Source organism: Crocodylus porosus, unplaced genomic scaffold, assembly GCF_001723895.1.
Source record: "Crocodylus porosus isolate Cpor-Errol unplaced genomic scaffold, CroPor_comp1, whole genome shotgun sequence".
NCBI classification, from domain to species: domain Eukaryota; kingdom Metazoa; phylum Chordata; order Crocodylia; family Crocodylidae; genus Crocodylus; species Crocodylus porosus.
In genome coordinates, this window is record NW_017728948.1 from 16,669,549 (window position 1) to 16,696,447 (window position 26,899).

The 26,899-nt window shown below is 42.4% G+C and overlaps 1 protein-coding gene across 2 annotated transcripts in view; it reads left to right on the top strand.

The window, feature by feature from the left end:
* Window positions 1-26,899, top strand: part of MSANTD1 (Myb/SANT DNA binding domain containing 1) — a 94,542-nt gene that overhangs the window by 41,367 nt on the left and 26,276 nt on the right. For both annotated transcript variants that reach the window (XM_019553408.1, XM_019553407.1), the window contains exons 3-5: window positions 4,041-4,113; window positions 12,125-12,217; window positions 12,634-12,898. In XM_019553408.1, coding sequence (XP_019408953.1) covers window positions 12,645-12,898 — 254 coding nt within the window. In that variant the 5' untranslated portion in view covers window positions 4,041-4,113; window positions 12,125-12,217; window positions 12,634-12,644. The remainder of the gene's footprint in view (window positions 1-4,040; window positions 4,114-12,124; window positions 12,218-12,633; window positions 12,899-26,899) is intronic.

Here is a 26,899-nt window from a genome sequence, read left to right on the forward strand (position 1 = left end):
TATAAAAACATTATGTAAATAAAGGGCACATGTAATTCCATCCATTAGCTTACTATGTAGGACTAATGGAGCCATCCAATGAAGCTGAAAGGAAATTCATTTAAGATTTGATATGGGGAAGTATTTTTGCACAAGACATAGCTGACCAGTGAAACTCACTGCCACAAGATAGTGAGACTAAGAGCTTAATAGGGTTTTTAGAAATAAACATTTGCATGCGCCCTTAGAACACTGACATCTTATTTCATTTAATGGGAAGAAAAAATTGGCAAGCCAACTCAACAAGACATTGTTTTGCATCATAACAGCTGTTTGCTGGTGGTATTTGACAGCTGATAAGTGAATTATGAAAGTTTTCCTCCTAGATTTGGATGGGGCTCATTGGTTTAGAAGAATTTGTGAAAGGAGACCAAATCACTTCTTCAAATTTTATCCCTATCATCTTGAGACAGATAAATCTGGTAAGAATATTGTTATGTTGGTAGGCGCTGGTAACTGCCAGCATGAGTGCCTTTGATCTCTGGGCTGATCGGCTTGCTAGTTGCCTTTCATTTGGCGTCAGTGAGGGAGTAGGTGTGTGCATGTCACTTGCTTTTGTGATAGCTGAAAAAATAGATGCCTATGCTCAAATCAAACCAGCATGATAAGGCTGGGGTAGAGCTGAACCATGCTGTCTGGCGAATGCTGGGTTTGGAGCCGTGTGTGAGAAACAGAAAACAAAACAGCCAGAGTGAATCAGAAGATAACATGGCCCTGAGATGGCAAGAAAAGACCGCACTGGTAGCACGGCAGTAAGCGGCGGGGGGGCACACTCTTTTGGGCACAGTGTAAACTGGAAAGAAAGATTTGGAATGGAATTTGGACTTGGAAGTTTCCTTCAGCAAGAAACTGCCTCCTGCTGCTTCTCTCCTATTCATAGAATAGGACTTTTGTGTACATTTTATACATATATTGGATTATACTAATGCAATAACTACTTCAGATAATCAAGTTCTCCAGGTAATGGGATGAGGGGGTGCGAAACTTAGGACACTGAATATTGTATACTTGCACTAAAAGGGACAAACGTTATATAAACTCTTCCCTTTGAAGGCTTGTTATCCCTCCTTTGCCTTTTGTGATAATGCCTTAAAGTTGAGGAGTCTAGGTAGGATTGCAAACCCTCCAGGATCACCCTGGAGTCTCCAGGAATTAGATATAAAACTCCAGGACACTTCTGAGAGTTGCCTGGGAGACAAATGATAGGGTATTCAGTAAAATCCATACGAAATGTTGAATCTGATGTATACAGTAGTCCAGTGAGTTTTAAAATGTAACAGCAATTTGCGTTTGCCTTCCTGACGTAAAGTCTACACATCATAATTAATGTCAGTATGCCATGTGATGAAACCTCCCAGAACAGATTCAAACAGAGTTGGCAGCTCTAAGTCTAGGTTTGGGCTTGTCTTGAAGTTGTAAGTAAGTGTCTCATCATTCAAAGATTTCCTCTAAATTCTCTGCTAAAAGGCAATTCTTCCAGAGCAATTTGCAACGTTGAAGATTGTGAGCTGAGTAACTGGGTGTCACAGGTCATGTCACAGCATAGTAGGGCTGTGCGAAACACCATCGTTTTGTTTCGGTGTCCATGTCACCGTTTTGAAGGGAAAGTGTTTCGTTTTGTTGTTTAGTTTCGAAGCACTGTTCCTTTTCATTTCGTCGAAACTGTTTCACTGTTTTGATGCATTTTGCCCATAGGCTATAATGGGGAGTCATGAAAACACCTAAGACGTTGTCAGTTCTTGCCTAATTTGGATGAAAATTGCAGGGAGGGCTGCCAGGCTGTGCCAGACACGTAGCAGCAGCAATTCTCTCTGGTGCTGGGTGCAACCCGTGCCCAGCACTAGTCCCAGGTAGGAGAGGCAGCCTCCCCTCATCTGGGGCGCGGATCCGGGGGCTTGCACCCCTGGGAGGGCTGGTGGGCTGTGCTGGACTCCTCTCAGGGGTCTGAGCCCCTGAATCTGTGCCCTGGATGAGAGGAGGCCACCTCTGCAACCTGGGACTGGTGCTGAAGCCAAATAAGCCTGGCTTTGAAACCCAAAACGTTTCAGAACTTTTAAAATGTTTCGAGTGCCCTCGTTTAATTTTGAAGCTGTTTCAGAGCCTTTTGTTTTGTTTTGATTTTGCTTGAAATGCATTGAAACAGCTTCGAAATGAAACAGTGAAATTTTGCAAAGCCCTGCAGCATAGCATGCTGTAAGATGACATGAAAACAGTTTTCTGATGGGAAAACTAAAATCTCCTGGAGACATTTGAGTATGATTTTGAAAACAAAGCTAAGACCAGCACCGGTAGGACACACCCTGACAATTGAGAAGCTCTCGAGGACCGTATCCATCTCGGATTCTTAAGGACTGTGATCCTGTTCGAAATGGGTGTCATTGTTTGGCAAGCCATTGTAAAAACCAAAAAGTTCACCTTGGAGTTGCTGTTGTTGCAGTTGGATCTTGTGATAGAACTGTATCAGCAATGGCGGTGTAGCCATATAGCACGGGAGTGGCACTGGTGACTTCACCTCATTTAATTTTGGAGAACCTCAGGGAGTTGCACATTCTTCTATTTATTAATGTTATGGGTTGCAAATAATTTAAAGAACTTGGATTCCTAAAACAGTCTTGCTAGCGAGAGCCAAATGCCCTATATCTAGGCATTGGGATCCTTTTAACTAAATTGGAAGCACCTTGTAGTTTACATATTATCTTGACTCTCCCCTCACCCCGTACAAATTTTCCCTTCATGTTTTGGAGAGCTGAAACGAAAAGCCAACAGGTAGGTGTGTTTTGGGGCTCTGGGAACTTATGGGCAAAACTGCAAAGCTAGAGCTGGAAAAGCTTCAGTGCATTTTTCTGGGGTCTTTTGGTAGTCGATTTTGGATTTCTTATTTTTTAAACTTCTGGCTAATTAACTGCAGGACGGTGCAGCACAGTACCGTCACCCACTGAGAGAGGGCCTGTGTGAAAAAAAAAACCTTTCCTTTTCTACTTTCAGGTGATTGTTGGTTTTGTATGGAGTATGCCTGTCAGCTGAAGAGGCGCACTGTATTTGAAAGAAGCTGTGAGCCTTCCTGTGGTGTCCTCCCATAGTGAGTTTTGGCAGGGAGTCAGGAACACAGCATGCGGATACAAACAGCTGCTAGGTGGATTTAGCAGGCTGCCAAGCTAGTAGCAAACTTTGAGCAGTAAGGCTGGGGTTCTGGCAGGGAACTGCCAGCAACTTACACTGTAGCTTTTCTGAGGCTGGTTGTCTCTGATCCAGGGCCAAAAGCACTCGGCTTCTGGAACAAAAGCAAGCTAGAACCCATTTATTCAACACAGCTCTCATACTTGCCACTGAAATGGGGTAGACGCTGGTTCAGCTGGAAACTTGTGTAAGTTCCAAACTCCATCTTTTGCCTGATACAGTTGGAGTGATGGGGGGATGACATTTTTTTCACACATTTTTATATTATTTTTTTCATTCCCACTGGCATTCCTCAAAGGACTACAAAAATGGCAGTATTAACTTTTTTGTTGAGGTGAGATTCATAGGTCTGAACATCTAGGTACTATAAGTATATGGCAAATGCTCTGGTTTTATCTCTCTTTCTACGCTGCCAGGGGTGTTCTTCCACTTTCCTGTGATGTAAAGAAGTAGCGCTGAGTACTAACATCTTATACTTTCCTAAATACCAATCTTGACTAATATTGATTTTTTTTAAAAAAATCTCAAATCTAAACTGGTTTATGTTATGGCAAACTATAATGATCTGTTTACTGATCTATATAGTCTTTGTCAGATTTAACTCTGAAGAAGAAATATTTGTATTAACATTAAAAGGATGGTTTTATGTGCTCTACAAGTATTTTAAAATATATCAGGAGAACAAAGATGAGCAGTAAATCTTAATAACTAACACCACTAAGGAAGCAGGATCAAGGGTAGTTCTCCTAAGTCAGAAATCTGGAAAGCATTGCTAGGGAAGTGGCCAGTTTTCATTGTAATGTTATTTATTGCTTACTTTTCAGAAAAAGAACATAGCTGGTATCCACATATCCTATGACTGTTCCAAGTGGTAAGAACTTGCAAACAACTTTAAGAGTAAGCAAACCTCTAAGATTATTCTAATCCTTTTAAGATAAAAATTCAAACAGGAAGGTGTGATGTGTCTGTCTCCTTTGTAACTGATGCCTTTGTTCTATGTGTTTTGCACCTTTAAATTTCCAAGGAATACGTATGGTTCAGCTAGTCCAGTATCCTGTCTGTCAGCTGCTAGTGTCTGACACTTTTGAAGCAGGTAATTGTGGAATATAAGGAAAGTTTCTTCCTACCACAATTGGGCACGTTGTGAGAGATTTATATCCGTACATGGCTAAGGATTTTGAAGTTTGAATCTAATTATTGCCAGTATAAATGTGAATGCTATCTCTTAGCAGCGATTTACTTATATTTGGCACATTCAGGGCTATGTATATATTTCCCTTCCCTCGATTTGGTTTAGCATCTCTCTCGTCCTCTCTTGTCGGACCATGATGGTGGTCCCCATTTCTCCGCTTCACTCTGGCATCTACCTCTGTGACTTTTCCTAGTCTTATCGTTGAAAAAAATGTCCATGCTGACATGGACTGCTGAGGAAGATTTAGGGAGGGTGCAATGGTGCAGTCTACCCCTTTGATTCCCGGTCCACCCAAAGTATAAAATCAACTGCCTAGCAGTGGCAGCAGCATTTCTATTCAGGCACCAGTGAGGGAGTCAATTGAGTTATGGCTCATTGTAATCTGTGTTCTGATTCTTCCTAAGCTGTATTCCACAAAGGTGTCTCCTTTTTTAATGGTCTGGATGCTCCACTAATCAAGCTAACCTTTCTTCTGCAACTCTGCTGTCTGTTAGTGGCTCTCAGTAATTTCGCTCCTATTTCATAGCCCTGCAGACCTGTTTTTAGCGCTAAGTAAAAACATGAACTCAGGTATGGAAATAACTTCCAGTAAAGCACTGGATGCACTGTCAAGATGTTCAAGAAGGCTAGATTTTGTTTTTTATGAACCTGAAAAAGATATACGTTTAATTCTAATAATTTCAGGACTAAGGAAACAGCATCTTTTGATGATTTTTTGCCTAGTTTGTTGTGTTTTATAATATATGCTGTAGCAAATTAATGCACATTGCAATAACGTTGTATTCACGTTTGCTGCAATCTTAAACTAAATACAAGGTCATTGTTAGAGCTGGTCAGAAACAGTCTAACACACATTTTGTTCTGGTCAGAATTTGCCGATTCAGTAAAACCAGAACTTTTTGCAGGGATGGCTCAGTTTCAACAAATTCCCAGGAAAACCATGCCTGGGGTTTGTAAACCTTTGTAGTTTCTTCCAGGTTTACCTGACAAGATCTTCAGGAAGCCACTTGGCAGCTGTGATTGGTAGCCTGAAAAACCCCTGTGGGTCATGGCTCGCAAGCAGCCATGCTCACGTCTCTTGCCAGGCTGAGGCTCCTAAGGTCTCCACCAGAATAGCCTTTATGAGGGCCTGCAATCCCTTTTGCAGAGAATGTCAACACCTTGTGTTTGCGTTCTGAATTGCAATGAAACTCAGTTTTGAAATATCAAAATCCTTTGCAAAACAACTTTTCTGTCCAGTTTTTAGAGTTATTTTTTCTCATTCCAGGTCTTGTCAAAGACTTACTTCTATTGGAAGATTTGCTTATTTAACTTACATTTAGACAGAACCTGATTTAACCATGGTATGCTCAGTAATTGTATTCATCACTTGTCCTTCCCCCTTTGTACTCTTTCTGCTGCTTTTATTTTCGTTGTGTTGCTTAAATTGCAGACCCTTTGATGAAGGGTCTCTGTTTTTTGTGTAGGGTAGCTACCATATGTCTAGGAACAGTAATTTATTTGCCTACCAGCTTTCATCCCTGAGAAGCTATTAGGGTTATGTAAAGGTTACGTTTTCTGGTCTGCATGTAGTCATACAGTCTTGACCTGGGAGCTTTTGGTTCACAACCTTGAGTTTTTCTTGAATACCCCTTCCCACTGTCCTGGTCAGTGAGACAAACTGACTGACACAGGCTGTGCACTTTAGGATACTCCTTGATGGCAGCTCTGACCTGCAAGGCTGGTGTCTTCCTGAGAAGTCTGGCAGGTCTCCAACCCTCTCATGTAATGACACTTTATTGACAGCAATCTGCCATCTTTTAAAAAGACAAGAAAAGTGACCCTACCTTGCTACAGTTTTTAGCAATAGTGGGAATGTGCCTTCCATCTCTGCAATAAATCTTCCGTCTTTGCACTGCACAGCATTCAGACCGTGTAAACACCAAGAAAAGACTTCTGCAAGAAGCCTTTAAGAAGTGGGCAACTTTATCATTCTTAATACTATAAGGGGAGGATACCAGCCATCTCTAGGAAATGTAAGGAGGGTATGTGTGTACCACTTCTGATGTGGAATACACTAAATTTGAACAGCAATGGCATTTTGGGGGGCCCATGCCTCTGGCTTGGACACATTTTTCTTGCCAACTCATTCAAGGGCATAAAGGAATAAGTGGGCTAAATCATCCTTTAGTTTATTCACAATAGCGAATCAAAGTACTAGAACTCTGGAGCATCCACGAAGGAGGACAGACTGTGGAATAGGTACATCTAACATATTTCTGAAAATCCCAATTCTATCTCTGAGTCATTGTCCACATATTTACTCATCTGGGTGGTTAGCAAGCAATGATCTTATCATCTGGATGGGTGTTCAGTGTCCACTTCAATAATGGTTGCAAGAGAGCTTTGTTAAAGCAGGCACTGCATCTTAATGATGCTTCAGGTAAGGAATAATTCTGGTTGCATTTGTCAACTGAGATCTTCCATATTTTAGAAATGGAAAAGTTCCTGAGGGAGGCTCCAGAAGCTGCCTGATCTCTAATAGAATGGAGTCTAATTTGTAGAAGTGCATATGAGATATTTTATAGGAGTTTCTACCATACACAGTGTTTGGATGGATATAGGATGACTTTTAACCCTGTTTGTAGTGGTTAGAAACTGTCTGACACCATTTTTCTTAATGGCTTTATTTTGTTCAAATAGTAGACTAGAGTCTTGCCAATGTCTAGGTTGTGATGTTCAACTTCCTCTGGGCTAGAGTGATGCTTCTGTTAAACTAGAAGGGGGATCACTTGGTTCACTTGAAAGTCACACAGGGCATTTATCTGCTCCGATGTGCTGGAAATCCATCGTGTCAGAGAGGACTCGATTAAAGGAGTCTGTGGAGCATGCAAGCTGATGCGCCTGGCACTGCATCGCAGACATTTGTATAAATGGTGAAATGTGCATCAGCGCACAGAAAATGGCGGTGGTGAGCTTTTGAACTAAAACACGTTTGATGTGTTTTTATTCAAAAGTGTGCCACCACCATTTTCTCAGCAAGTGTGTACAGTGGCACATGCATGTGTACAAATACCCAAACAGCCTTAGGCAAAATTTTAGAGATGGAGTCTATTGTGAATGATAGAGGGCATGAATCTCTGCTATTTGAGCTGATTTTTATGTCTTCTAAAAAGGTGGTCTTGTAGACAGATGATATACCGAACAGATTCTTTTCATGTCCTGCCACCATAATTATAGATTTCTCCAGTGTCAGGCATGTAATATGGCCAAGTGTACTGGCATGGCTAGGTCTTCTGTGGTGCAGACTTCCTTCAGGAGTCGTCAAACCAAGTGCTGTTCAATGGACTGAGTCACTGCAGTGATGAAAAGCCCTGTGTGTTGTCTTTTGACCTGCCGACCATAGTTCAAAGGCTGTTTAAACATGCCCAGATCAAACTATTTGTAGTAAGAGCATTCTTGCTGAGGGACTCTATCAGATTTTCTGAATTCTCTTGAACTGGTACCGAGTCTGTACTTGCAAGAGCATCTCAGAGAGGTGATAACATGGTCGTTTGGGCTAGAGACAGACATTACACACAAACTGGTTTAAGTGATCAGAAACTGCTTTAAACTTGTAACGGAACAGAAGTTCAGTGCACATAAATCAGTTTCAGAATGGTTGAAACTGGTTTGAGATAAACCTGGTTGAATGTAGTATCAGACTAAACTGTTTGAGTTCAAACCAGTTTATGCAACTTCTGTCCCAGACCCTTCCTGGTTTAAGTTAAACCAGAGTCCCCCAGCATCCCGGCATGCTCTCTGGGCTGGGCTCTCTGCTCCAGCAGAGCAGGGCTGGCCCCTCCCCTCTGCTCTCCAGCTGGAACAGGGGCAGGCAGGGGTCTGGCCAGACGCTGGCCCTGGAAGGGAGCAGGGAAGAAGTTTATTCTCCCACTCCCTCCCCTCTCCCACCAGCAGGACCTGCACTTCTCCATGCAGGCTGCTTCAGTGGTGGGGTATGGCCAGCCCTGGCAGTAGCCTTGGCTGAACTGGCCTGGAAGGGGTTTAATTCCCCCTTCCCTGTCCCACTGGCAGGGACCCAAGCCAGATCTGCTGGATGCTCCCCCCTCGCTGCTGCAGTGGCAGGGCTGGGCATGGCCAGAGGCTGGCCAGCAGGCTCCTCCCCACTCCCTAAAGGACCCTGCTGGCCAGCTTCTGGCTGTGCCCTTTCCCCCCTGCTGCAGCAGTGAGGGGGAAGGGCTCTTGATGGGGGCAGCAGCCCCTGTCATGGGGTCAGGGAGAATGAGCCCCTTCCTGATGAGTGGGGGGGCACACTGCAGGGTGGGCAGAGCTGTGGCAGGCAGCACACAGTAGCACAAGTGTGGGGAGGGGGTACAGGAAGACGCTGGGCAGCAGGGCCCCTTAGGCGGTGGCAGGGAGGGGGGTTATTCCCTCTCCCTCTGGCTTCCAGTGGAGGGGGCAGTAGGGAGTTTATTCCACTGCTTGCCCCAAGCAGGAAGTGAGTGGTGGTGGTGGCATTTGGAGCAGGCACACTCAGCTGTGGCCCTGACAGGGCGAAGAGGGGAAAAACCGCTCTCCCCACTCTCTCTGCCGCAGGGGCCATGCTGGCTGGTGTCTTGCCATGTCCAGCCCTGCCACTGCAGCAGCAAGGGAAGAGCGCCTGGCAGACCTGGCTTGGGTCCCTGCCAGTGGGACAGAGAGTGGGGCATTAAACCCCTTCCTGGCCAGTTCAGCCAAGGCTACTGCCCAGGTTGGCTACCCCCAGCTTCCAGCACAGCTTCCCTGCAGCTGAGGGCACATTCTAGTGCCTCCTGGCTCCTGGCCTGAGCAACTGCAGGCATGTGCCTACATTTCCTCAGTCCAGAGGGAATGTCTGTTCAGTTACAAATTGGTTCAACCTAGGCAGATTAGATTAATCGGCAAAGATTGAGGCAATTCAGGTTCCAGCTTTTTGAATGTCTGTTTCTATCCCTGGTGAGGAATCAGTGCTGAGTTATCTGATGCAACTCACTGGCCCATCAGGTAGCTCTTGGTTGAGAAGTAAGACTGGGAGCAGATATATAATGGAATTTATGCTTTGATTTTTGCACGTCTTTGGGAAGGAGACATGTCTGCAGTCACCTTGAGAACACCCTTTCCTGTGGTGATTTGACTGTTGTAGTCTTAGTTGCTCTTCTTAACTCAGCTATGATTGAGTGTAATTATTTTGAGAGAGACCAAGTGCTATATTTTGGAGTACATGTACATATTACTAAAACACTGGAAGTGATGTATGGACTGGGTATTTATCCCTCTGTGGTTTAAAGACCATATGGAGAGTTTCAGGAGGAAAAGATTGACATAGGGTTTCCTTACTTTTTTTTTTTTTTACCTATTACCAAAACAAACAAATACAAAATGAGTAAGCACTTACTTGGAATGTGTGCTTCACCAATGAAGAAGGGGTACTTATGTCTCGTTAATACAAATGGTGGTCTTAGAGGAGGGACAGATTTTGAATCCTTGAGACTTGGATTCCTTCATAATTGAACAGCTCTGGTATGGTGGAGGGAATTTTTTAGAGAACAGATGTTAAACTAAATTATTGGAACTATGCTAGACTAGTAATTCTGCTAATATACCCCCAGTAACTAAAAGAGAAGTAGAATTTAGCAGTGCTCAGAAAAGCAGATGCTGCAGGGATTCACCCTGGCTTGCATGGGGAGCAAGAAGAATTGAGGTATGGCATAAACACAGGTCCTACAGGCACTGCTGTACAAAATAATTTGCTTGTATGCAAAAAAGGTATATGAGCACCAGAAATAGAATATATGTGGACAGTCACATGAAGAACTTGTCCTTGTTGGCTTCCATCCCAACCTTTCCCTACCTAGTTTTCCTATCTGAAACTAGATTGGTTCTACAAGGCAGCAGAAGACTATATCTTTGATATTTTTATATGAAGCGTTTAATGTTTTTGGTTACAATAAGTATTAAATATTTTCAGAGTCTTTGTGGATAAATGACAGGGCAGAATAATGCCCACACTGATTTAATAAACTGTTGAAGAGTAGTTTAGGTGCTATTTGGATAGAGGCTTCTATAGAAATGCAAGATCATTATTTGGTCCTAAATTAGAAACTCGTTAATTTTAGCAATAGCTTAGAGACCTTTTTCCTAAGTGATCATCTTATTTTCTTAAATGTGTTATCCTTGTCCTTTGCCGCTAGCCTTAAAACTATTTAGCTGAATTTGGAATTGTTTTTAATTAGCATAGTTGTGTGTAACCCAAGGTAATGTGATGGGGTGTTTAAAAATATATGCAGAAATAAATTAATAAAATTAACCTGTTGCTAGTTGATCCTCTGCTGACCACCATCTGTCTATTGATCATGTGATGTCTCCCAGCTGGGTGCCCAAGAGACAAACCATACAAGGATCATCATGACAACATATGGTACTATTTACAATTTTTAGAAGAGTTCTTAGGCTGTGGTGCTACCAATTTAAAAAAGAATGCCACAATGTTACTTGGATGTGAAGTTTTGTCTAAAGAAGCAAGTGAGTCAGCAGGAATGTTTCCCACATTGAAAATTTTCAGGGGTGGGTCACTAGAAATAATTAGGTGGAGCAATTTTGGTTTTTTCCCCTTCGTTTATTCTATAGTGCATTTTTGGTGCAATTTGTGATGAATTAAAATGGAGGGAAGACAGTGAGGTTACAAATTTTATTTAACATGCCTTTTAGGACCATTATGTGTTCTCACTCTCCAGGATGCAACCCAATCTGTGCATTTTTTAACTGTTGTTAAGATCAAGGATGTGGTTATGTGAAGACTTACAATTTATAGGATACTTAAGCATTAAGGATTGAAGCACAGAACATTTCCTGGGGATTAACGACTGGCTGGGTGAGCCTCAAGCCATTAACCCCCGCCTGTCATTAATCTCCAGGAAATGCCCTGCAGTGAGGTCGTTATTGCTGCTATACGCTGAGACTGAAAATAAGCAATGGTGTGTTTTTCATGCAAGTTGCAGCTTTATTTGGGATGTAGAGAATTAACATCTTCTGTATTAGCTTATCACATTGCTTGAATTACCAAATCCTATGCGTGCTGCTACGTTTAATGAAAGATATTATGAAGTTTTATGGGTGGAAGTAAGGGCAGAATTTGGCCTTTAATTTGGTGTACGTTTTAATAAGATGAATCACTGATGTTTCACTGGCGTAACTTTGAGCAGAATCTAGCCCTTTACCATGAAATGCTTACTTTACAACAAAGCAATGTATTCGCAGTTCTAAGCATCTTGCAGCCTTTTTTTTTTAATTCATTGAACAGTCCTTTTAGGTCTTCCATAAAGCAGGTGAAATGTCTCTGCTGCAGTCTTAAGGCAGAACGCAGGCTGCATAAAATAGCATAAATAGCATCTAAATTACTAGGAATACAAAATACACACACAGTAATGCATACCTACAAAAGGCAAATTCATACTGACAGGACTGCAGTATATGTTTATCAGCAGCAAAATATCTCAGGGAAAAAATGGCTTCAGATAAAAAAAATTAATATATAGATCTCACTTAAATGCTATTTGTTTGTGGATATACCTGAAAACAGATGCAGACACCTTTTAATGAGACGGTCTGCTTCTGCATGTATTATATTGTAGGTACAGATAGGTTTCATAAAGGTGTGTGAAGCTTTTTACAGAAAATCTTTGTAAAAAGCTTTTTTTTTTTTTGTGTACATGGCTTCAGTCTTTGCAACCTCCTAGAGAGTCTGTCAAGGCGCAACTTAAAAGCTCGTTCAGGCGACCATGACCCCCTGCTAGCAGATTGTCTGCCTAAAAGGTAAGGGAAAGCTAAAAAGAAGTAGAAACTTAAAAGTAGCTTCTCAAAGGCTGCATAGATCTTTTTTTGTTAAACCTAAAGTGTTTAAAAGCTTTAATATTGATGGCCTGTCAACTTTGTCCTGATTCTTTGGCTTTCAGTTAAAAGGTTTTTGTTGTTGTAGCTTATGCAGTTGCTCTGTTGCTATGGAAACGTGACATCAAAATGACGTTTCTCTGTTTAAAAGCTTTTAACTAAATTCCTGCCTGTCAGATGTAGGCCCCATTTTGTGCACTCAAGCTTCAAGCTGTTGCAAAAAGGTTTCATATGTTCTGTTGTCATTCAAATTCTTTATCCACATATGCATGTCTTGCACTACAAAAACCTAAACTAAAAACTCAATCTATATTAAGTGTCCTCTTTTAAAACCCTTTTAGGTCAGTCAGCAATGGCTGCAGCAGAAATTCCCAGTTACATTGTTTCTTCTCAGACTGAGAAACACAGAAGGGCCAGAAACTGGACTGATGCAGAAATGAGAGGTTTAATGCTGGTTTGGGAAGAATTTTTTGATGAACTGAAACAAACTAAAAGGAATGCCAAAGTTTATGAGAAAATGGCTAACAAACTCTTTGAAATGACTGGAGAAATTCGCCACGGAGAGGAAATAAAGATAAAAATTACAAATATGACATTCCAGTACAGGTAAGCTTCAGTTAATTCTTGTTATTTTTGAGAGATTTTAGCAGGAAAAGTGCAGCGAGATTTGCCTATCAGGAAGAATCTCCTAGAGGAAATCTATAGATAAAAGATTAACGATTGTTCCTATGGCTTTTAAAATGCTCTCCTGTCAGTTCTGTTACGTCATTGTTCATTTCTCTCCTCCCCCCCTCCCCCATTTATTTCCAAACTCTGGCACAACTTTGTCTTGTTTTGTTTTGTATAGGTAATGTGTGTTAGGAAATACAAGGATCAAAATGTATGTAGTGTTAAAACAGATGTTATTGCTTAGGGATTGATGATGTTAGCCTGGCAGCAGTTCCTTGCAGTTAAAGCACTGCAGTTTGAAGTGGCCAGTTAGAATCTGTGTTAGAAGGAAAAGTTCAAATACAGACTCATTTATTTAGGATTTAAGTTTCCAGTTTTTGGCATTGCAAGTTGAAAGGGTTACAGTCCACAAGGCCAAAAATAATTGGATGCCTTATTACGGAGTGACACACATTGCTATAATTATAAGCAGCACACGCAAAAGAACTATTATATCTGCAGAGACACAATCAATGTGCACTGTAAATACAGCTCCAAAGGCGTGGGGGAAGGGCAGAGGGATCTACGTGATGAAGAATAGGCAGTATCAGTCATGAGAGGAAGTTGGGGAGAAATTCCTGCATTTGTTGTTTAGAGAAAAATTAGAATTTAGCTGAAATATATGCATAGCTCTTTTTTTAATCTTATCTTTGTCAGACACAAACTGCCTCATACTGGAAATGCTAAGTGGTGATTTTAGTTATGTGCTTGTAATGTAAGAAAATCAAATATGCGGCTCTTATTTAATCTCTCCTCAAAGCTGGTATTAATAATAATAATAATAAAAGGTTATTACAGCAGGCAACCATGTTAAAATTGCTTGCTTTTCTTTAGGGCACCCTTACTGTATTTAATGCAGATGTTACTCATCAGAAAGAAAACTAGGGAGAATCCTGTAAGCCCAGTCTAACTTTGAATTTCCCTTTCCTCTTATTTGTCAGACCCACGAGCATAATGATTAAGATAAGGTTTTCATAATGCTAAAACTGGCATTTTATATTCAAGGCTTTATATTTACAAAGTGCTTTACAGCCTGGTACTAAATCCTCACAACACCCCTCACCCATTTTACAGATAGGGAAACTGGATTTGCCCTAAGTCGCACAGCAAGTTACTTTTGGCTCCAGAACTGGAATGCAGGAATTCCTGCAAGCCAGGCTTTTGCAAAGTCCAATAAGTTACGAGTCCTCTGCTCCCAAATACATCCTGTTGTCCCTACGTTTTACAGGTGTCTAGCAGCACCACTTAAAATATTAAGCTCTGTAATTGCTATACGTGTAGTTTCTGGCAGCTTTTGTTCCAGATGGGTTGGTTTTTTTCCCCCTTTTGTTATCAGGTGGACCATCCCAAATTTTTCTAATTAAAGATCTTGTTTTAAAGCACTGGCAACGAGCAAATGAAAACATGCATGCACACACTAATGAGCAAAGTTATCCTTTCATTAACTTCCAGATGCGCTTTTCATGCATATTGATGTGCTTCCCAACACTGCAACATGCACTTAACTGTAATGCATTACACACACAAATTAAGATGCCATTTTAGAAGAGTCTGAAGGCTGCCTTATGCTGCATGATATTGCTTTCAGTGTGTCCTTGAATCAAAAATATACTTAAATATCTGATGGTTTTGTTATTTTTCAGCAGGGACTTATGCTATATAGAGATGTAAAGCAGCAAAATATATTACTCCCAATTTGTTTTAAGGTTGGTATGTGGGGTTAGAAAACACAGTGATGTACCTGTAAATGATGCTGGTTATCACTCTGCTGTCTGCTTTGCTTTTGGGCAGCTGATTTTTAATATTTATTATGCTGCCTGATGGATATTTGGAGAATATGCCATGCCTCCCTACATTTCAATGTATCCTCAATGCACTGTGGCATGAACTGAAATGCAAGTTCCTGAAAGCATGGTCTATTTTAGGACAATATTTTGTAACAAATATATTCAACTGTGAAAAATGACCCGCAGTATTTATTTAGAAAAACTAGCTGAGCTAAGTAGGTAATTTATTACTACTTTTCAGTGTCCAATAACAAATTTTAGATTTTTTTTTTTATTTTGTGGGATACTACCTTCCTTTGGTATTTCTAAAATGCCTATTAATATAGCCGCTAAGCTTAGTTGATACTGATAGAAAGGAAAATACTATTTTCCCTCCTTATCTTAAGCAATTTTTTTCCTGATAAAAGTAGCTGCGTGAATAATTTTGTTGATTCTACCGTCCAGGCAAGTTCAATGGTGAATGTGATATCCCTGCCACCGCACTCCCTGGGATTCTCATGGTGCAAATATGAGTGATCTATATAACTTTAGGGGTGCAAAATGGAAAATGGGTAATACTGTGTTTAATGATTTTCTTTATAATCCATGTTTATAAATCATGCCTTTCAGTCTGAAGAATCACATAGCGCTTCATGGCCTGATTTTGAAACATTACTAAACCTATTGCTTAGGTTTTTGTGCAGTGTGGGGAGCAAAAATTAGTGAAAAAAGTGTGGCATGTCTACACTTGTGGCATTGTAGTCATTGTAGAGACTGCAGCTCAGATAGACCTAATTGAGCTAGCATGAAACTAACAGGCCCAGATATCAGTACCAACGTCCCACTTGACTATTTGTGCAATTTCTTGGGTGGGCTTTGTGGGTTGCATTGAGTTGTGTACTGCTACAGCACTGGTTCTCAACCTTTTTAGATTCAAAGTGCCCCTCAGAAAATGTCAGCTCTCAGCTTTCACTTGTTTCTTGACCAAGACAAAATAATACATCAAATTTTCTGCTACAAAGAATTAGGAAAGACCACAAGTTAGAATATTTTTTCACACTATGGCTTTTTATTTGAAATCTTTGGGTTTATTTTGTAAAACATCGTGTCGGTGTTTGCACACTGAGCAGTACTAATATTGAACATCACCCTTAAAAGCATCTCATGGCACCCTGGTTGAGAGTTGCTGTGCTACAGTCAGACTATTAGCAGTACTGAAGCCAGCTGGTTAAGTTACTTTGTGTATGTGAACTGTAGTCACAGTAGTTCACTCCTAATCCATTCTCATATTTGGGGTAAAAATAATGCTAAAAAATACCATAATGCCATTATATAAGTAAGTAAGTTCCCCTAAATCCTGTTTTTGTTACAAGTCACCCTATCTCCAGGGTTCAAAATATGGTGGTGGGGGTCTCGGGAGGGCTGAGCCCCTCTAATAAGAGACAAGAGCCCCTGGCCCACCCCATGCCTTTCTAGGTAGTTTAGGTGGCAGTGCCGGTAGCAGCGGCTCCTTCTGGTTGCCACCGCTGCAGACCCCCCCGCAAGCGTCCAAGTGTAATTCAAACCCTGCCTATCTCAAAAAAGATACAACATAAAGTGTGGAGTGTTTAGAGATGGAGGATGAGCGACACAAGAGGCATGGAAAACTTCTGCATAGGAAGATAGGGAGAGATTGAAAGGTTTAGGACTATTTAGTTAGGAAGAAGATAAAACAGCAGCATGCCAGAGGCATGAAAACATTTTAAAAATTCATTTTGGAGAATGTAAGCCAGGTGCTGCTTTTCCCATAATACAGGAATACTGATGCTATTAAAAAAATGTTAAAGCAAGAAATGTAAAACTAATTAAGGCAATACTTTTTACACAGCATAAAGTTAATATGGCTCTCGTTCCCTCTGGGTATCACTGAGATATACCTGCAAAATAGTTGCTAGTATTTACAAAAGGTTAGACATTTGACAGGATGATGATTTGTCGATATTCAGTATTTTTAAAATGATATGTTTCAGGGCACCGCTGTCTGGAACTAGAAATGAGTTACCGTTACTAACAAATTATCACAAACAGGTCCCTTGCATTGCGTTCAGAAGTAATTGTTACTTCTGGCTCTGCAATAAATACGGATGCCACCAGTCTGATCTGGTGGACAATTTCTGTTTTCCGTTGCACTACCGTGGATAATTCTAGTGATTCAGAGGGATCATTTCATGGTAATAAGAACTAAGCTTTGAAATAACTGTTAGCAGGATTGCAATGCATTTAGGAATTACGTCATGCGCTCCTGGAATATAGCTGTCTCAGGGGCTTGAGGGCCTGTACTGGATGAAAACTTTGGGCAGGTCCACTTAGGCAACGTTCAACTTTCACAGAAAGTGCAACAGTATTTCATGTATCCATTCAAGACAGGCAGGCCACCAGTTTTTAATGCTGTCTTTGAAAGACACCTGTGTAGTAAATGGCGTGGACTCCCATTTATCTGTCTTGGAAAGATGAAGGGCTGAGACGGACCTGCTGGGATTCAGAGTTAGTTTCGGATAGACTAGATTTCAAAGTACTGCATAGATTACTAAGCCATCTCCAGCAGTTTAGAATCAACGTTGAAATCTTTCTGTTATATGGTTTATTTGAGACATTCACCACATATAACCCAGTAATTATTCCTTCCAAAAGAAAATGCATTCCTGTCACCACTAATATACTGATCTTAATATGTGACAATGCAATGTGTATTGGCTGCTGTTAAATTCGTGCTCAAATAATATGCAGTCTTGTAAATATAATACAAGGTTTATAGAGCTTGCACATTATCCCATGTGATGGTTTTGACCAATTCCTTCTGATGTTTTAAAAATAACTGAGTGAATATAAATTTTATTATTTGCAAAGCTGCCATCATCCCTCCGCATCCCCTTTCCCCCTCCCCCACCCCAAAGACTATGGAAACAGGATGCAGCTGTTACTTTTTAATTCAAATTGCAGTCAATTAATGGTAATGATTGGTAAATTTGAATCAGATGCAAGATTTGAATAAAGATTAGTTTATATTTATTTATTTATTTTTACGTGTATATGATAACAATAAAACATGGCAGCTTGTATAATTCTTCAGTACAGTCTATGGCGTTGTGACTGGAATTTTTGACCTTTGCTGCAGCAAATGGTCAAAGATAAGTGCAGGCAAATTACTGGAGAACAATGCGATTTGAATATTTTACCAGCTTTCTCTTCAGTTTCAATAATTCATAACAAATACACAACTTAAGTACTGTACTTTCATATATCTTTTTTCCTTCATCATTGATTGGTTCGGGAACAGTGCTATTTATTATTTATTTTAAAAGCTTTTTCTAGAAACCCCAGGAGATGAGTCGTGTTTCCATTCTTCAAGGCAAGTAGTAATATCAAATATAATAATAGAACTAAAAACAGCAATAGTGTGCTGCAGAGAGAGAGTAAAAAATCAAGTTACAATTGTCTATGTTTGCATTAACTAAATACTATTTTTTTTAAATTCTAAAATATAATGTTCTGATAATTTTATTTTAAAGGCATTATAACGCTCATGCTTGATTAATATACACAGGGGAGAATGTGTTATCCTCAAGAAAGGATCAGGCTGGGGCAGGTTGCTCTGTTATCAGGTTTCAGTCCAGGAGGTAGAAGGCTCTGGCATGGGCCCTTAGTGCTTATTTGGTTGTGGGCTCCCACATGGCCAGCTAGACTCTCAGCTGCAGTGGTAATGGTTTCTGTACCTTAAATATCTGTTTATTTGGAACTGGACTGCTAAGTCACTGAATTACTAACTCACTGGAGAGAATTTTCAGTCATTTCTGATTTGACGTGGTTTTGAACTAACTCTGGATATCAAAAGTGTCCATATTTTATTTAGCAACTGAGAGTAATTAACTTCAGACAAGTCAAGTTCCTTTATTGGGCTCTGTAAAGCTCCCATATCCCATTGGTTCCTTTCCAGTATAGGCCTGGGCTCCCTTTTGTTGTACTGAGTGCAGCTGGTGATCTGTCACTGTTGGATATTTTGGTTTTCTTCACTCTTATTGCTTCAGCTCTGTATTGCTCCAAGGGGATCAGCTAAGGTGGAGAGGGTGATTATTTGGGCTGGAGGGCCACTTAGGGAGGTTTGATGAGCTATTGTGGGCTGGGTCAGCACCCTATCGCACAATAGCTCACCAAAACTCTCTAAGTGATCCAGGGGTGCCGGATGGAGCAGGCAGGTGGGGTCCCCATGGAGACCAGGCCAGGAACCACACAGGCAGGGTGCGCTCAGCTGGGCGCATGGGATAGGACCATGGGCCGGTGGGGAGCGGTGTCTGGGAGTGTGATGGGTGGCTGGGGCTGGGGCCAGGGCAGAGCCATGATGCATTCCCTGCACAGCCTCACACTGTCATCGCCCTGCGATCCCAGCCTGAGCCCCGGCCAGGCTGGTCCGTCCCATGCCTATATGCTGGTCCCTGCCCGCCTATGGCCCCATCCATGCACCCAGCCGAGTGTGCCCTGCCCGCACAGGTCCCTGTCTGGTCTCCATGGAGACCCTACCTGCTTGCCCACTGTATCTGATGCACCTGGTCTTGGGTGCAGGCAGATGGGCCAGGGTGCCTGGGTAGCGGGGCTGGGTCTGGCAATGGTGGTATCACTGGTGACAGCAGCTGGAAGGAGCTGCTGTTGCAGGGACTGCTGGCCTGCCCCAGCCCTGCTGTATGCCCAGGGGCAGCAGGACAGACTGCATGTGCCATGGCCTGCATTGCCCCTTGCACTTGGAATGGGCAGGGCTCAGGGACTTGTCATGAGATGGACAGAACAACTTGGTAGGCCGGATCTGACCCATGAGCTGTATTTTGCCCATTCCTAAACTAAGGAGATGTTTTATACGTCTTTGTCCCAGCATTTATTGGTTCCTGTAGAGTTTCATTTGTGCTTTCTTTAAAAAAAATCTTGCCCTTACATTGGTGCTGACGTAAAACCTTCTTTTCACTTAGTGCTGTGCTGATGCATTGGGTTGGGAGAGACCATAGTAGCAAAGTATATTCATCCCTGCTACTAATTTTAGTTGAATTATACTGGAGGGACATTTGATCCAAAGCAGTGAGAGGTGTCCACTGTTCCAGACTCCAGCTCCAATTCCAGGAAACATTTTTAAATGAGTAGAGTGAAAGCTGAATTTGGGTATTGACCAGTTAATAATGATAATTGTAAATGATTTTATAGCTGACTATTCTATCAGAATGCAATCTTTTCTGGATGTCAGGATTACAGGGCTAACAAACAATCTGGGCAAAAATCTGCCCTAACTAGAACCAGCTCGAAATTACTGCATCCAGTTCTGGGCGCTGCACTTCAGGAGGGATGTGGCCAGCATTGGGAGGGTCCAGAGGAGGGCCACTTGCATGGTCAGGGGGCAGCAAGGCAGGCCCTATGAGCGGAGGCTACAGGACCTGAACCTGGTCAGCCTCCACAAGAGAAGGCTGAGGGGGGGTCTAGTGGTTGTCTATAAACTTTCCAAGGGGAACCAGCGGGGAATGGGAAAGACCCTGTTCCCCTGAGCACTACCTGGAGTAACTAGGAATAACAGCCATAAGTTGACTGAGAGTAGGTTCAAGCTAGACATCAGGAAGCGCTACTTCACAGTCAGGGCGGCTAGGATCTGGAGCCAACTTCCAAGAGAAGTTGTGCTTGCTCCTACCCTGGGGGTCTTCAAAAGGAGGCTAGATAATCACCTTGCTGGGGTCGTTTGACCCCAGTAATCTTTCCTGCCATGACACGAGGTCAGACTTGATGATCTGCTCAGGTCCCTTCCGACCCTACTGACTATGAAACTATAACCTGAAGAAAGTAGTCTTTGCAGCTGTGTTTGGAGTAATTGGTCATCCTGTGGAACTAGTAGTTAACAACTGAAGATAGCAGCCCAGGTATTAAGGCCTGCACCTAGCTGGTCAATATTTAAGCCCTTTCCAGCCTTGTATCCAGTCTGACCTCCTGGTCTTGACTTTTTGGCTTCTGATCTTCAGCTTGTTTCCTGGTACCTGATTTTGGCTGTTTGACTTACTTCCTGGTTCCGGATGGCTCTGGATCTCAACTCTTGCTGACGGGATGGACCTACCTGTGCTCTAGTCCATTACAGTGGAGTAGACTTGGGAGTTGGAATAAAATAGTACTATACCCACTATATCACAAAATGCTGTCAGTCTCCATCTGCCGCGTTCCCATTTCTTCTTTTAAAGTTCTAACCTCTTTTTTTTCTTTTCCATTCTTCGTTCTCCATCTCCACTTCTTCTGTCGTTCTTACCAACCCCTGAGTCCAGATTTCTTACAGTCGGTGGCTGCTGCTTCTGCCTCTCAAGCCAACATAGTGCTCCCACCTCACTTTGTTAGGATTACTGTAGTCTGGTGCTGTTATAAGTGTAAGGAAGAGGCAGAAGGTGTATTCACCAAATGCATTTAAAGCCACATGTCCCCCGTCTTGTCTGGTGGTGTATAGCAGCAGCATCCTTACAGTTGTAGGCAGATGCAGAACTGGATACTTCCTCAAAAGCCTGTTTCCATTATGGCTGGGATGATCCAGCTAAGGACGTTTAAAGCCAAGCAATCTACCCTTTTTAGCCTCAGGAATATCCTTGGGAGAATTCCTAGCAGTGCCAGCATGCCATATAATTTACTAGGCTAGTTTGTGACAAAAAGCTTCAACTACTTTCCTTTAATGCTGCCCACAAAGCCTGTGATAATATGTGATCTGTAATTTTTGCTGCTGTTGCTTCTTAAGCCTGACATGCTTTTCCTGCAGATCAGCACTGTTTTGCTGCTTGAAAAGGTCAACATCTTCTTTGAACTTCACATGCCATCACTGTATCTGCAGCTGTAGTTCCCAGAAGTCAGCTGCTATACTGCTTCAAACAAGATGGAAATCTAGTAGGGTTGCAGAATGCTTTTTCAGCCAGCCTTGCTTTTGCTGACCACACTCCAGTTAACCATACCACAGCTGCTTAGGCATGCAGTTATTGCCCATGTGTATAGCACGGCAAGCTTAGAGGAACTAGGCCATTGTTATCAAGGTTTCAGTGCTGTGCCAACTGGTTCACTACAGCATCTCAACACTGGGTACTTGGTCAAGCCATCTGGTCCTCAGGAAGTTATGCAAGACACATTGGTTAACTCTCTCCAGCTATGGCCAAAGTTGCCTTGTATAATGTCCAGATTTTTCACCTATGAAACAAAATAGTATAGCCTTACTAAGCGTAATCGTGTTTAGAGTTTTCTTTCTGGTTGCCTCCAGAACTGCTTTGGTCAACTTACCAAATGCTCAAACTTTTTTGTCATGGAAAAGCAACTTTCTCATTGATACTAAGTTGATTTTTCAGCATACTATCCAGGTAGTGGAACTCATGAATTATAGGAAGCCACTATCCATCAATATACTATGTGGACAGCATGTAACTTACCAAGTATTGCATGACTTCAGTCTTCATTAAAATATAACCTTGAGCCCAAAACCTGGATGCACAGTCATCTAGACAGAGCAACTCATGGAGCAGTTGAGTAGTGACATAATCTTTCTTGCAATCATGTATAACTGAACAACATTTCAGAGGTGCAGAATCTTAATAACTGGAATGTTGCTAATTGCCTTCTTCAAGTCTTGCATATAGCACTGTGAACAAAATTGATTTTGATTCCAAGAATACAACCTTGTTTCATTTCATTAATGACAGGAATAGTTTCAGTTAGACCAGGGACAATCCTTGTGCTGCTATGCAGTCCTTCTTGGAACTGACACAAAACTGTAAGAAACTTTTCAGAACCCCTGAGCCTGTCCACCAGATTTCAGAGACTGAAATGACTGTATCAAAGGTTTTTTTTGAAGACAGTGAAAGCCATGTTAGATATCACAGGGTCATCATGTTCAAGCATGGTTCAGCAGTCAGTTAAAGGGTATCTGAACCAATATTTTATAAGCAATGTCTAACAGGATTGGCTAGAATGGAGGAATCCATTCCTCGCCAGTTTTTATGATTTTACTTATCTGTAACAATGCAGTATTTCAGCTGAATTTTCAGTTAGCTTTGACTGAATTATCTGCAAATCCAAGCAGCAGTCAGCCCCTTGCATGACTTGAGTGACCCTGACATCATTACGGTCTCTGTTGCATGATGACATAAACAATTAGTTGCCATTGATGGGCTTGTTGAAAACTTCTGTCTGCAACGACCAGCTCACGCATGATGTGCAGCTGGCATTGGTAGATCTGATGCCTGTACAGAATTCTGGAAAGACATCTTCAGCAAGGGGGAGGAGGCGATTTGGAAGGATGCAAGTAAGAATCTTCTCAGCAATGGAGAGGAGGGCAATGCTTCAGTAGTTCTCACACATTGATGTGTCCACTTTTTTGCAGGTGGTCACAATGTTGGCTGGCATTCTTTAAGTCAGATGGAGCTTCCTCGGTAACCCATATTTTGATGAGAAGTTGATGAAGTTTTTGCACTGCTAGCTTTGAAGACCTCTGTGGGAATGCCACCTGGTCCTGGCACCTTATTGTTCTTGGTCTGAGTGATGGGACGCCAGACTCCCTTGAAGGATGGGGGATCAGCAAGAGATTCTATTATTGGGTATTGAGGGATGGACTTGATGATGGTAGATGGGACCTCAGATTCACAGTTGAGTAGAATCTCAAAGTGCTCCTTCCAGTGTTGTTTGATGGATACACTCTCTGTGAGAAGGGTGGAGCCATCCTGGGATCACAAGGGGTTGGGTCATTGGAATGTCACCCGTGGATGGTTTTTATTGCTTGAAAGAAGCTTCTCATGTCATGTTGATCAGTGAAACTTTAGATCTTCATGGCTTTTGCTTGCCACCACTGGCTCTTGATATCCTGCAACCTCCTCTGAACTATACCTTTAGGTCAGTGGTAAGCCTGTTGTTTTTGCTGGTTGGAGGGTTCATTTTGCCAACTGTAGAAAGTGGTTCTCTTCTGGTGGATAAGTGCTTCATTACTTTTGTCAAACTAATCTTTGTGATGGTAAGTGGAGTATCCAATTGATTCAGTTCATGCCTTGTGAATTATGTTCTTAACTTGCTCCCAATGTGCCTGGATGTCCTCAATGTAGTCAGGTGGGTCAGACAGCCTCTCAGTAAGGCGTTGCTGAAGAGCCTCATATCTAGCTTGGTCTTGGAGTGCCTTGATTTTGAATCTCTTCCACATTCCTTTTGGTTGTTTATGTTGTTGTAGTGCAAGCCGTATGAGTTGCCTTGATTGGTCTAAAAGGTGGTCCATCCAACAATCATCTGCACCTCTCAGGGCTTGGGTGATATGGGCATTGGTATGATCAAAGGATCTGACAATAATCTAGTCGAGAAGGTGTCAGTGATTAGAGCATGGGTGCTTCCAAGTGGTTTTATATTTGTCACGCTGTCTGAAGATGGTATTCATGATGAGCAATTCATGCTCTGCACATTTTCTGAGGAGAAGGGTACCATTGGAATTGACTTTCCCCACCCTCTCTTTCCCAGTTGTACCACTCTAGAGTTCAGAGTGTCACCCAACTCTTGTGTTGAAGTCACTCATGAGGATGAGCTTGTTTTCCTTGCCAGTGGCAGTCAGGACTGTGTCAAGAGCACAGTAGAACTGTTCCTTGTTGACTTCTTCATAGTCATGTGTTGGGGCATACTGAGCTTAAGGCAGAGAATTATAAGGCATTTGTTAATGCTCACAGGAGTTCTGAAAGCTAACAATCTAGTTCTTGATGGCAAAGCCAACCCTGTGAATGTGCCTCTCTTCAGATGACTTTCCTTTCCAAAAAAAAGGTGTAGCCACCTCCTTCTTGCAGTTAGCCTTCATCTGCGTAGTGAGTCTCACTTAGCAGCAATACTGATGTCATAGCTTGCAAGTTCTGTAACGTCTATGGCAGTTCTTCTTTCAGGACATTCACTGTTCAGGGAATCCATGGGAGTGTTGACATTACATGTGACAAATTTCAGTGCTTAATTTTGTTGGTTTCAGCCACAGGTAGAGTGATCCCACTGGATGCAACAATGCAGCCTATGTTTAGGGCACCTTTTCTGGCCCCTTCCCCATTCAAGGTGAGTAGAGGGGATCCAAAAGAGGACTGCTCAGTCCTGGCTGCAGATGCCAAATTGTATTTCTGTCTTGGTAAGTGCAAAAAGATCATCACATGACCACCACCTATGTTCAGACTTGGGACCAGGGACTCCCAGGGATCACTGTTCCTATCCCCACCCCAGCTCATCTGTCGCCACAGGACTTGGTTTGTGGGATATGTTAACACGCCTGGCAGAGACCTACGCATGACATCTTTTAATGTGGGGAAGCTGGTGCACAAGCCACAGCCACACGAACTCAACAGGAAACAGCCCTGAACCCAGTGGCAAGGATCCATCCCTTGGCAACCCTCGTCCACCTTCACAGCCGCAGAGAACCAGCAGGCCCTCAGGTGTTCTGCTGTTGGGGTCTTCAGGAGTTTGGACCATGATTAGACTGGGACCTCGCCTCAAACCTGTTTGCCAGGAGAGACCCTACTAGGAGTACAAGGCACCAAATGACATAACTCTAAGAGTCATTGGTACACAAGCCTCTTTACCACAACAAGGTTACAGTCCAAGGAGAGGATCTCTATTATTACAGTTTTCTGGTGACAGGCTGTCCTCTGAGCAGGCTGGTTTTCTTCAGGTATATTCAATAGGGTGTGGACTTTCCATGAGGCTACATAAAGGAAGCAAACATTTTTGTTTGATGTTCAAGTGCACAAATTAACCCAGCTGATGTGGCAATCTGGTCCAGTCTATGTGAAAGGTTGTTTAAAGGCATCTCATCTTGTTTGCGCTACCCCTAATTTGGAATGAGCCAAGGGCTTTCTCCAAATAAGGCTCCTCAATCACCCAGCAGTTTACTGGATGAAACTGCTATGTTTGCTTCAGACATCCAGTAATTACAGCCACTGCTATCTGAGTGCAGGTTCATGACTATTACTTCCAGTGTTGCCATGTCTGTCACCGTCACTCATATATCCTTAAAGATTTTCACAAGGATGCCATGACTGTGGGAGTGTGTGATTGGATTAAAGTGATGGTAGTTTGCACAGTGCCACCACTGCTGTTTTGTGCCAGTGTGGTACGCACAAAGAGTACTGTGTATAAAGAAAGACAAGCAGGATCTATTTTCAGGGGTAGTATGTGACCATGTTTATTGAAAACACAAACTATTAAGCCATTATATCCTTATTGCTTAAATCATTATACTTATAGACACATATTAACACATGCACACACACACGCACACACCCCCATTCTGCAGATTCATAGATTGTGAGGCTGGAAGGGACCTTGGAGGATCATCAGGTCCAGCCCCCTGCACCAAGCAGGAAAGATAACTGGGGGGGTCAGGTGACCCCAGCGAAGTGACTGTCTAGTCTCCTCTTGAAGATTTCCAGGGTAGGTGATTGCGCCACCTCTGGAGGGAGTTTATTCCAGTGTGGACACCCTGACTGTGAAGAAATTTTTTCTAAGGTTGAGCCTGAATTGATCTTCCAGGAGTTTGTGGCCATTACTCTTGGTTTTCCTCTCAGGTGCCCTGGTAAACAGTTGTTCACTGAGCCCTTTATGTACTGCCCTGGTATAGTGGTAAGCTGGTACCAGGTCCCCTCTCACCCCCTTTTCCTCAGGCTGAAGAGTCCCAGATCCCTTAGCCTTTTTTCATATGGCTTGCCTTTTAAGACTCTGATCATATGAGTGGCTCTTCTTTGGACTCTCTCAGGCTTGTCCATGCCCTTGTTAAAGTGCAGTGCCTAGTACTGGATGCAGTACTCCAGCTGTGGTCTCACCAGTGCTGAATAGAGCAGAACAATCGCCTCCTTGGCTTTGCTGGAGTTGTATCGATTGATGCATGCCAGAGTATTATTTGCCCTGCTGGCTACAGCATTGCATTGCTGGCTCAGTCATACCGTGGTCTATTATTACCCCCTTTCATTCATGATGCTAGTCAGTTTGGTGCCACCAAGCCTGTAGGTGTGTTGGGGGTTGCTCATTCCAAGGTGGAGCACTTTGCATTTCTCGACATTGAACTACATTAAATTCTGCTCTGTCCAACTTGCTAGCCTGTCTAGGTCTGCCT